The following is an 11101-nucleotide window of genomic DNA, read 5'->3' as shown; positions in this document are numbered from 1 at the left end:
GGTGGCACATTCCTTTAAACCCAACACTTGGGAAGTAGAAGCAGGCCAATCTGAGTTTGAGGCCAGCCTGGTCTACAAGGTGAGTTCCAGGACAGCCATGGCTACATAGAGAAATCTTGTCTCAAAAAAACAAAACAGCACATACACACACAACCGAGAGGCTTTATGAAAAAGCAAATTAAAGCAGGAAGGGGCTTATTAATGCAGGTCTGGAAAAGCCAAGTTCTTGAAGGTAGGCAGTTGAGGAAAGAGAGGTAAAGGCTAAAGCCAGCTTGGGTCTGGCCACCTCCAGCACCACCAGGGGCGTGTCCTGGTGAACACCTACAAGATCTAGCAGGCTTCTCTTAGGCTCAGACACTTAAAGAAGCTGCCAGGCCACTGTGGGTATTCTGCGTTACTCAGGACGGTTAATCGGATAGAAGAAAGAGAGGAACTGCAGGATGAATGTTGGGCTTCTCAGCAGCAGGGCATCAGTCTCTCAAAGACTGAATGTACTTTTTCCAGAAGTAACTTTTCCCACTTACAAAAAATGCACTTTTGTCAATTTTCGAGTATCAAAACCTACCAAAACCTCTCGTCTCCTCTAGGGGTTGTCTGAAGGAACCATCACCTAAGCAATTCTCAGTCATATAAGACTTCCTGATTTTCCAGGTATGTCTCAGGACTAAGTGATGCAAAGGCTCTGAGAATCCAAAAACAAAACAAAAACTCAGATAACAATCGCTATTTACAAAAGGCTGCTTCAAAGCCCAGGTACCATCACTCCGGAATTCATGCCAAATGGCTCTGCTCTAATTTTCTTACTGGTCCCCTCCGGGCTGTGGACAGGCAGAAAGGTGGGTTAGATCTGGTCAGCCCAACGGAGTGCCTCACCAGGGCAAGGACAGAATAGCTCTGGCCACATGGAGGGTTTGGAGGGGGTGGCGTGAGATAAGTTATTTAGGAGAGAAACATCTAGGCCTTGGGAACTAGGAGGGCCTGGTCTGGACTGTACACCTTGAGCTTGAGGGCAGGGGTGGAGAGGGCCCGTCTCTTGTGAGAAGCCAGGAGCGGAGCTAGACTGGGAGGCCGCGATACAGGTCAGGAAAACTGGCTGGGGCGGAGCCAAAGAGTACAGAACTGAAGCTCAAGCGGGGAAGGGGGCGGGGTCCCGGGTGGGGGTGCCACGCCCTGGGTCTGCCCCTCTGGAATCTGCGCCGCCTGTGGTCTCGTGACTTTGGTCATAAGGTTGCGAGTACGGGCTGATCCTGCAGCTGCAGTTCCAGCATGGCCTCAGAGACGGATGTACGCGCAAAGCTGCAGCGCGCAGGCCAGGATCACCTCCTGCGCTTCTGGGCCGACCTGGCTCCGGAGCCTCAGGCCGCGCTGCTAGCGGAGCTCGCCTCCCTGGAGCCCGACGCGCTGCGTGAGCACTGCCAGCGCGCCTCGGCCGCCTGTGCGCTAGCCCCGGGTCCTCTGTTGGACCTGGAGGCGCGCCTGCAGCCCCTGCCCCCAGAACGCGTGGGCAGCGCGGTCCGCTGCGACCGAGAGACACTCCTGAGGTGGGAAGAGGAAGGTAGGCAGCACCCGACTAGGCGGGGTTTGGGCCGGCGCTGCCCATTGCCTACAGGAGAAAGGGGCCAGGGGCCGAGTGGAGAGGGGAGGGGACGGACTCAGGAAGTGCTGCGTGGAGTTATTTGCCTTGCAACTCTTTCCTCCTACGTTTAGTAGACCCCGAAGTCGTGCCTTAGCAGTCCCACATGTGGCTCTCAAAAGTGAAGAGGCCTTTCCTCACGACGCGCCCCTCCCCTCCAGGATTCCGACAGATTGCTCTTAACAAGGTGGCTGTCCTGTTGCTGGCCGGTGGGCAGGGCACTCGCCTGGGTGTCACCTACCCCAAAGGCATGTATCAAGTAGGACTGCCCAGCCAGAAGACCCTATACCAACTGCAAGCAGAGCGGATCCGTCGTGTTCAGCAGTTGGCTGGTCAGCGACTGGGGACCCACTGCACCGTGCCTTGGTGTGTCCTTCCTGCCAACCTCCCAGAATGACTGCCCTTAATGACCCAGGCCTGCCCCTACACCAAGACCTGAGACCCAGTTTTAGCACTGGCCCTAGACAGCGCCCAGTTCTTGCCCTTACAGCTAGCTTCTTGCAGCCACACCTGCCAGGTTAGGCCAGATTCCCCTGGAAGCAGCTCACTTTTAGGACATTTACAGGTACATCATGACCAGTGAGTTTACACTGGGACCCACAATCAAGTTCTTCAAGGAACGTGACTTCTTCCACCTAGACCCCACTAACGTGGTGCTGTTCGAGCAACGCATGCTACCTGCTGTGACCTTTGAGGGCAAGGCCATACTGGAACGGAAAGACAAAGTTGCCATGGCCCCAGGTACCGCCCACACCATGGGCAAGGAGGGGTTGTCCAGCTGGACCACAGAATACAGCTGTGGGTCAGGTGGCACTCATAGATGTGCTCAGGCAGGCTGTGTGTCCCTGGCCCATAGTGGAGTCTCATTGTCACATGAGAACAGTCACAAGGCTCTTGGTGGTTTGTGCTTCTGCAGCATTTACTAGACTGAGCAGAAGAGCAAGCTGGAGTCCATGACCCAGAAGCCCATTCCTTTCTCCTCTACAGATGGCAACGGGGGCCTGTACTGTGCATTGGTTGATCACCAGATCCTAGAGGACATGAAGCGGCGGGGTGTGGAGTTTGTGCATGTGTACTGCGTAGACAACATCCTGGTGCGGCTGGCTGACCCAGTCTTCATTGGCTTCTGTGTGCTTCAGGGAGCAGACTGCGGTGCCAAGGTGGGCACCAAACTGTAATTTTCCCTGACACTTGGCTTCTTCCCAAACTCTGTCCTCATCCCTGTTACTCCCAGCACTCTTAGTCTATACCTGGTGCTTCAGGTGGTGGAGAAAGCATACCCTGAGGAGCCGGTGGGTGTGGTGTGCCAGGTGGACGGTGTCCCCCAGGTGGTGGAATACAACGAGATCAGTCCTGAGATTGCTGGGCTGCGTGGGGCTGATGGGGGCTTGCTCTACAACACAGGCAACATCTGCAACCATTTCTTCACCCGAGGCTTCCTGGATATGGTCACCAGGTATGTGGCAACAGATGGCTGTGACACCCAGCCTAGTCTGAATCAAAAAATGCCACAGCAGCTGGAGCTAGCCTGAACCAGGCCACTGTTGGGAGTGGCAAGGGGTTGGGTAGAGAGAATTCCTGTGTTGTTATAAACAAGACAGTTCCGACCAGAGTCACAATCTGGGAAGCCTGTCTGAGGCCTGGGTCAGAGCTATCTTCTGTGGATTGGCTCCACTGCCCACAGATGCCACCTCTGCCCTGTCATTAGCCTGGGCAGCATTGTGGCTGGTGGCCCTGAGGGTACATGGAGAAAGCCTGTGACCTTCCCAGAGATGGAGCCTTGTGCTGCTTCTCCTGGCCAGGTATACAGAAGTGAAGACTGGTGTTCTAGGGGTGCTCTGTCTGAACCATACCCTCTTTGTCCTCTTGCTGCTAGGGAGTTTGAGCCCTTGCTGAAGCTGCATGTGGCTGTGAAGAAGGTCCCATATGTGGATGAGGAGGGAAATCTGGTAAAGCCGTTAAGACCGAATGGGATAAAGATGGAGAAGTTTGTGTTTGATGTGTTCCAGTTTGCTAAGTTAGTGTAGCAGTCACTTGTTTTCTTTTCTTCCCTCTCTTTGTTCTGGTTTGGGTTTAGACAGTAGGGAAGCTTGGTGAAGGCCCAGGTTGGGAAACCCGAAAGACTGTAGGTTGGTTTGTCTCAGGGAAGTCCAGAGGGTGTTCTTGTCCCTAAAACAAAGGGAACATTGGTGGTTCTGAGAGAACAAAGAGCTCCCCTCCCCAAGCAATCCCACAGTCCTGACCTAGTGTCCCCACCTCTGGACATGTGGCAAGTGAGAGTTGGAGGACTTGATGTTTCCTAGGATCTCAGGAAAGTAAAGGTACTTTTTGTGCCTTTGGGGACCTCCTAGACCACCATACTCATGGGAACTGACTCCCATTCAGGGAAATCTGGCCTACCCTTGCCTGTCCAAAGCAGGACAGCTGGCTGGGATGCAGGATAATGAACCCTTCTCTCCACCAGGAACTTCGTTGCCCTTGAAGTATGTCGGGAGGAGGAATTCTCCCCACTGAAGAATGCTGACACAGCCAGCAGCGACAACCCCTCCACCTCCAGGAGAGCCTTGTTGGCTCAGCACTACCGCTGGGCTCTGCAGGCTGGAGCCCACTTCCTGGATGTACACGGGGTCCAGCTTCCTGAGCAGTCTGGGTGAGGGGCTCTGAGGTTAGCCTGGAGAGCAGAATTCTCATCCCAGGGCCCTGTTGATGCTGCCACTGTCCCAATTGGCCTTTGACCCAGCACCACCCAGATGCAGATGGCTGTGTTCCCAGATAATGACAACATGCTTTGTGACTGTTGGCTTAGCATCTTTCTTAGTCTCAGGTTATGGTCAGGGAACCAGGGAGGCAGGGTCTCAGATGTCCACAAATATACTCTCACAGGCTTTGAAGATGAGATCTAGGCCTAACCCTCAAGAGACAGAGGGACAGAGAAGAAAAGGACCTTTGGTGTCTGTCTCCCCTGTTGCTGTACTGGAGCTGCAGCTGGGCGCAACTGTCTGAACTCTGTGCGGGGACCCTGTGTGTGATTGATTTAGTTAGGCCAGAGCCTGTCACTGGTCAGATGGCCTGTATGGGTTTGGGCTGTGCAGAGGGAGGAGTATGCTGTGGAGGTATGATTGGTGTGTGACATTCATGCTGAGCAGGCTCTTACCACTTTATATTGTAAGGGTTCTGGGAGGGTCCCCGCATTCAGTTGAGAGGTCAGTGACAGCTGTTCTTCCCCAGCTTGCTTCCAAATGGAGACCCTCCAGCCATCTGTGAAATATCGCCCTTGGTGTCTTACTCTGGAGAGGTAAGCCTGTGGTTCCTGTCCAGGAGTTCATGGAGCCTGGTGTGTGTGAGAAGTGGACACCAGGGTAGACAGGTCACATCCCTAATTTAGTTGGGCAGTGAAGTGTGAAGACTTTTAGGATTGTGGTGGACTGAGGGGTCTGGAGGCCTTTGCAAGTCTTGGGGGAGGGTTGGGGTACAGGAAAGAATCAAGGCTGAGACCAAGACTTTGGGGAGTCTTCCTGAGGGAGAGACACTAGCCCTCTGCTGACCCTCCCTGAGAGGGCAACACTGGAATGCTGTTTCAGGGTAGCTGGATGGATGGACAGACAAAGTGGACACTTAGCCATGTAACCCTTTGTTTATAGGGGCTGGAAATGTACCTGCAAGGCCGAAAACTCCAGTCTCCGTTCATTCTGGATGAGGACCAAGCCAGGATGCTACAGCTACAGGAGTGCTAACCTGCTTGCTCACAGCCTCACCAGTCCTGGCTCTGAGAAATGCTGGCCTGCAGGACACCACAGGGAGTGTGCTAGTTTACTTCACAAGGTTGGGACTTCCTGGGTTCCCCATGGATTCTGGTTGTCTGTGTGTGTATGGTTTTTGTTTGTTTGTTTTTGCTTCATTGCTGGCTCTGGAACTCAGCTGAAAGGCAGAGAGTTGGAGATCTTGGGAAATGGAGCTAGAGGAGTGCAGGGTAGAATGAGGGAGGTGTTGTCTGTGAAGGCCTCATAGGAGATAACCCTTCCAGCATCTGCCCTGCCTGCACACAGACCAGCCATATGTTTGCTCGGCAGACAGTGATATACACCTGATGGGGGTGTAGTTAGAAGACCCCCCATCTACTCCCAGGTAGCAGAACCATAACTGGAATAAGGCTGAGCATGTTACCTACCCCATGTGCCTAGATGGGACCAACCAAAGAAGCCTGATGCCCTTGGTTAAGACTGTCGTTGAAAACCCTCATCCAAGCACCTGAGATGAAAGCAGTTCTTCCTGCCTTCTATAGATTCCCCCACTCCCTGAATCTCCCAGTCACACCCACAAGTGGACCTGGTTTTTGTGTTCTAAGTATCCCCGCCCCCAAGAACCAGAAACCTACAGCTTTTCCTAGAGCTTAAAGCCCAGGCACTCGCATGGAGTTGTAGCAGATGTAAGTGGTGCAGCTTTATTGATTCACAGCTGTTTTCCCATGCAGGAAAATGGAGACACCAGCCCCTCCCTTATAATGTAATAGTAATTAGGAGAGGCAGCCTGCTCCAGATATATGGGTGCCTGCTCATTTTCATTAGCTTTCCCAGAGGAGGTCACTGGGAAGTGTGTATTCATCATGTGGGTACAGATCTGGGAAAGATGGCAGGATCAGGCCCACACCTGCCATTGTTGGGACCAACATGTAGAAGCTGTGCTTTGGCTGGGCTCTGTGGACACCTTGCTGTACACCTCAGAAGTAAATGGTATATCTTGGTACCTTCTCTTATTGATCCACAGGCAAGCCAGGGTCCATGAGGAAAGAAAGATCAAAGGGAGGGAGATCAAGGCCCTAGGGTCCTTCTGAGTAAGCAGTCAGTTGGGTGGATTCTTGAAAGGATTAAAAAAAAAAAAAATCAAGGAGGTCTCCATGTCCTATTTCCTTGGTGATTGCAGCTTACGTGATTATAAGACTGTCAAGGTATGGTATTTCAAGACTTCACGTGGATATAGTAGTGTTCCCCTTATTCACTCAAGATGAATAATTGTCCCCTTACCACAGAGCTCTCTTTCAGGCCCCTTCTCCATAGCATAGCCCCATATTGTCCTGAAAAGGCTACTGAGTTTTGAAGGAGTGGACATTTTTATTTTCACAGATTGGGCTTTTGCAGTAAATCCAGGTTGCAGGGGTTTGTAGGCAGGGTCTTGTGCATCCCTGGCTGGCCTTGAATTAGCTACACAGATTAGGGTGACCCTGGACATCTGAACCTCATGACAAGGTGCTTAGTTTGTGGGGTAGGGGAATGGAATCCAGGGCTTCATTTCCATGGTAGTTAAGCCCTCTACCACCAGCTCCACCTTCAGGCACAGTTTACTCATTTTCATGACATAGAGGTGGGAATGAGTAGATCCAAGGAACAGGACTTTGGGAACAGGAGGCTGCCCAAAACACCCTTCTTGCATCTCAGCTCCCAAGACATAGGACACACCAGGGACAGATGGTGGCTCACTCACATGTGCTTTCCTTTCTGATACACCCTTATTCTTTCAGTGATTGCAAGAAGCATCGCCTGAGGGCATTGCTAGGACTATACACAGGAATATAGATAACCAAGAAAACCAGCAGGACCCTAAGTACAACCTCGAGGAGACCTGAGACCAGTAGGGTTTTCAAATTCTGAGAAACCAAAGGCCAACCAGGCTTGCCATATGGGGAGTACTTCAGGTACCCAGAAATGCACAGCCAGGTTGTACATCTTAAATGTGCAGCTGGAACTGGGTGTGGTCCATGGTGGCACATGCCTTTAGTCCTATCGTAAGGGAGGCGGAGGCTGGCCTGGTCTATCTAGGGAGTTCCAAGCCAGCCAGAGCTACATAGTGAGGTCCTGTCTCAAAAATAAACACTATGTAGTTAGGCCTGGAGCAAACAGTAGGTAGAGTACCCCTATGCCATAGGCTCTGCTTTGCAGTTTTGAGCATTTACCTGGAACCATGTGTAAAGTGAACTAAGTAGTTTGACTTAAGCTTCGATCCCAAATCCCCGGGGCCTTGAGTAAAACCTCCCTGTTATCATCTTTTACCCCCAGAGCTAGCAGGAAGGGCCTAGCAGTGGCCTTAGGTGCACAGGGCTCTAGTCTAGCCATATTCCTTTTATGAGGAAGCAGGCTGGGCCTGTTCTGGTTTTCCCTGTGTAGAAGACTCATACTGAGCCTTACATGGAGTAACCCCATTTCATACAATAAGAGCCTACTCTTTGTCCATCTCAAGTACCTATCAAACTCATCACTTGTCAGAAACCCATCCAGAAAATCATCAGAGCTGTGTGGGCCTGCTCTCTGCATCTGCTCCTTGCTCTTGCTTTCAGCTCTGAACCCTGAAGCCTCTTTAACTTTCTTAGGCATTCTATAATCTATATGATTGTACGACACAAAGTATGTTATCTGAGAATTGTGGTAGTAGGAATTAAGATTGGAATGTAATAAAGGGACCCGTGATTACCAGTGGTCATGATTACCCAGAAAATCAAAAGTGCCAGTGAAATCAAGGTAGCCTCTGAGTTTATGGAAAGACACAACATGCTGGTCTATGTTACTGGCTTAGCCTGACTTGATTGATGTAGAGATCAGAACAATTCCAACCATCAGAAAAGCAATCTAGCAAGCCAGGTGTGAGGGCACATTTTAAAAATCCCAACAGAAAAGAAAACTTTAGAACTTAAGAGAGGGGGTGAATAATTAGGAAGAAAGACAGGACCCAACACTTTCCACTTTAGGAGTCATGACCAGGTGGAAAGTAACAGAGTCAAGGCATTTGTGGCAGTGCTGACACCTGTATCTACAGTGCAGAGGCTGGTGGAATTATTTGGAAACATGCTAGTGCTGCTTTGGCTAAACACTGGACTATGTATAAACCATAAATAAGTCATGGGACTTCACAGTGGAGCATAGTCAGAGGAGAGCCATTAAAAAAATCCTGTCTGCACCTCAGGAAGTTCTGTTACCCACCAATGAATGCACAAATAAGAGAAAGTCATGGCAGGCTGCAGCAGTGGTGCATGCCTATAATCCCAGCACTTGGAAGAGGCAAAAGGACCGAGAGTCTGAAGCCAGCCTGGGCTACTAAAGACACCTATCTTAAACAAAAGTTTCATGATATTGCAGATTTATGGCATCTGATGAGCATGGAATGAGGAGTCTACATTTTTGTTCTAGGCAGAATCTAGAAGACTGACTTTTCATATGAACATACTTAATATACATATAAAAAGTGTATTTTGTTTGAGACAGAGTCTCTTGGCTGGCCTGTAACTCACTATCTAGACCAGGCTTGTTTGGAACTCACAGAGAATCACCTGCCTTTGCCTCCTGAGTGCTTACCTTAAAGGCTCTGCTGCCTCCTTAAAATTAAGAAGTACCTTTGACTGGGCAAGTGAAGCATGCCTGTGATCCCAGCCGAGGCAGGGAGGCAGAGGCAGCGGATCTCTGATTTCAAGGCCAGTCTGCTCTACAAAGCAGTCCAGGACAGCCAAGGCCACACAGAGAAACCCTGTCTAGAAAATCAAACAAAGATAACAAAACTAACTGGCAAGAGACCTAGTGCAATTGCTTCCTGGGATAAAGTCAAGTCTCAAAAGGAAAGAAGGAATCCAAATGGTCAGAAATTTTTTTTTACCCTCAAAGGCTATATACAAAGCAGTGACAATGGCTTCAAAGATCATGCATGGACCCTCAAAGAAGACATACACAAGTGGAGATAGACTTGCTAGAATTTATTCTGAGGACAGAATACACCCTTGCCAAAGTGAGGTCTGTGTGGTCCATAGCACTTGAGTTACAGATGGGCCAGTCCACTGAGGAGAGGCAGCCTTGAGACCCTGGTACAATATGGACTCATTCTGAACAACAAGATGCATGACTCGCTGCAGAGGTCATCAAGGTCGGGAAGTCCATGACTGAAAAACAGTGATATACTCAAAGGCTCATGATGGTCACAAAGGCAAAACCCCTTAGTCACACAAATAGGCACAAAATAATTATAAAATAAATGTCAAAAGACCTGAAGTTACACCAATACTGGAAACAAGTATTAGACCCCTTTGTCCCTCAAAAATTAACATCAAGGTCACAGACATCCACATGTCACAAAGGATAATTTAGAGACAACTAATTATAAAGGCTGGGGGTAGTGGCAAGCACCTTTGATTTCAGCCCTTGGGAGGCAAGGCAGGCAGATCTCTGTGAGTTTGAGGACAGTTTAGTCTATAAATTGAGTCCAGGACAGCTAGGGCAACACAGAGAAACTCTGCTTTAAAAAACACCAATCCCCCCCCCAAAAAAAAAAAAAAAAAAAAAAAAAAAAAACAACCCCCCCCCAAAAAAAAGAACAAAACTAACAAAAACAAAAAACCAACTAACTACAACTACCAGGTTGGGATATAGCTCAGTGGTAGAGTGCTTGCCTGTTTGAGCCCCTGCACTGCAAAACAAAACAGAAATACACTTTGCTAGTGTGGTGGTACATGCATTCTAGCACTTGAAAGGCCAAGACAGGAGTGCTACAAGTTCAGACCAGCCTGCTCTATATAGAAAAACTTGATATAAACAAATCTGTAATAAGTAAGATAGAAAGCTGGGAGTGGTGGTGCACGCCTTTAATCCTAGCGCTCAGGAAGCAGAGGCAGGTAGATCTCTGGGAGTTCAAAAGCAGCCTGGTTTACAGTTCCAGGACAGCCACACAGTGAGAACCTGTCTCAAAAACAAACAAACAAAAACCCAAAACATCTATAAATTAAAATTAAATGGGGGGGGGGATTGCTGGAGAGATGGCTCAGCAGTTAAAGGCATTAACACTCTTCCAGAGGACCCAGGTTCAAATCCCAGCACCCACATGGCAGCTGACAACTCTAACTTCAAGATCTGACACTCACATAGAAAAACATGCAGGCAAAATCTCAAATCACGTAAAATACAGGTAAGTAAAAAATTTTAAAAGATTGCAAAATTAAACGGGCTGGAGAGATGGCTCAGAGGATAAAAGCACTGGATGCTCTTCCAAAGGTCCTGAGTTCAATTCCCAACACCCTCGTGGTGGCTCACAACCATCTATAATGAGATCTGGTTCCCTCTTCTGTCGGCAAGTGTACATGCAGGCAGAACACTGTATACATAATAAATACATCTTTAAAATGGGAGGTGGAGGGGGCAGACAATAACTTGTGAAAATTTTCCAAGATGCCAAACCCAAAAATAAGGAAGAGAGAAATGCATGAGAACAAAAGACCCATGTGTTATGCCATAGGAGATGCCCTTTCTGCAAAGGATATACGGGAGTGGGCTGCTTAACCAGACGACAGGCAGGAACCAAAAAAGTAACATGGCATGAACTTCAAAGGGAGCTGCAAGGACAGGAAGAATGAGAAACTTCACTGACAATATTTAAGTACAGAATGCCAGCAGATGCACAAACCCCATATAGTTAACGTCATTCCGCAGGTAGGTCTTAATG

At 49.4% G+C, this 11101-nt stretch overlaps 1 protein-coding gene across 3 annotated transcripts; it reads left to right on the top strand.

Annotated features, from left to right (window-relative positions):
- Positions 1-1205: 1205 nt before the first annotated feature.
- On the top strand, positions 1206-6517 carry Uap1l1 (UDP-N-acetylglucosamine pyrophosphorylase 1 like 1). 3 transcript variants are annotated; one of them, XM_055600481.1, is made up of 9 exons: positions 1206-1555; positions 1795-1999; positions 2199-2374; positions 2621-2793; positions 2896-3089; positions 3510-3650; positions 4098-4283; positions 4862-4928; positions 5275-6517. In XM_055600481.1, exons 1-9 carry the CDS (start codon positions 1267-1269, stop codon positions 5365-5367), a joined length of 1524 nt encoding a protein of 507 aa, XP_055456456.1. In that variant the 5' UTR covers positions 1206-1266; the 3' UTR covers positions 5368-6517. The 3 variants fall into 3 exon arrangements, with proteins under 3 accessions (XP_055456456.1, XP_055456457.1, XP_055456458.1); XM_055600482.1 differs by lacking the exon at positions 3510-3650; XM_055600483.1 differs by lacking the exon at positions 5275-6517 and having other exon boundaries at positions 4098-4298; positions 4862-4926.
- Positions 6518-11101: the final 4584 nt, after the last annotated feature.

This window comes from Psammomys obesus, unplaced genomic scaffold (assembly GCF_907164565.1).
Source record: "Psammomys obesus unplaced genomic scaffold, mPsaObe1.curated_primary_1811, whole genome shotgun sequence".
Taxonomy (NCBI): Eukaryota; Metazoa; Chordata; class Mammalia; order Rodentia; family Muridae; genus Psammomys; species Psammomys obesus.
Note: the sequence above shows the minus strand (reverse complement) of the source record. Positions and strands in the feature narration are given on the sequence as shown.

Excerpts from the sequence above, each read along its gene's own strand:
- Uap1l1 (XM_055600481.1), top strand. The coding sequence starts at position 1,267 with ATGGCCTCAGAGACGGATGTACGCGCAAAGCTGCAGCGCGCAGGCCAG. Across the intron at positions 3,651-4,097 it reads GATGTGTTCCAGTTTGCTAA|GAACTTCGTTGCCCTTGAAG; the intron begins GTTAGTGTAGCA and ends TCTCTCCACCAG. Across the intron at positions 4,284-4,861 it reads CAGCTTCCTGAGCAGTCTGG|CTTGCTTCCAAATGGAGACC; the intron begins GTGAGGGGCTCT and ends GTTCTTCCCCAG.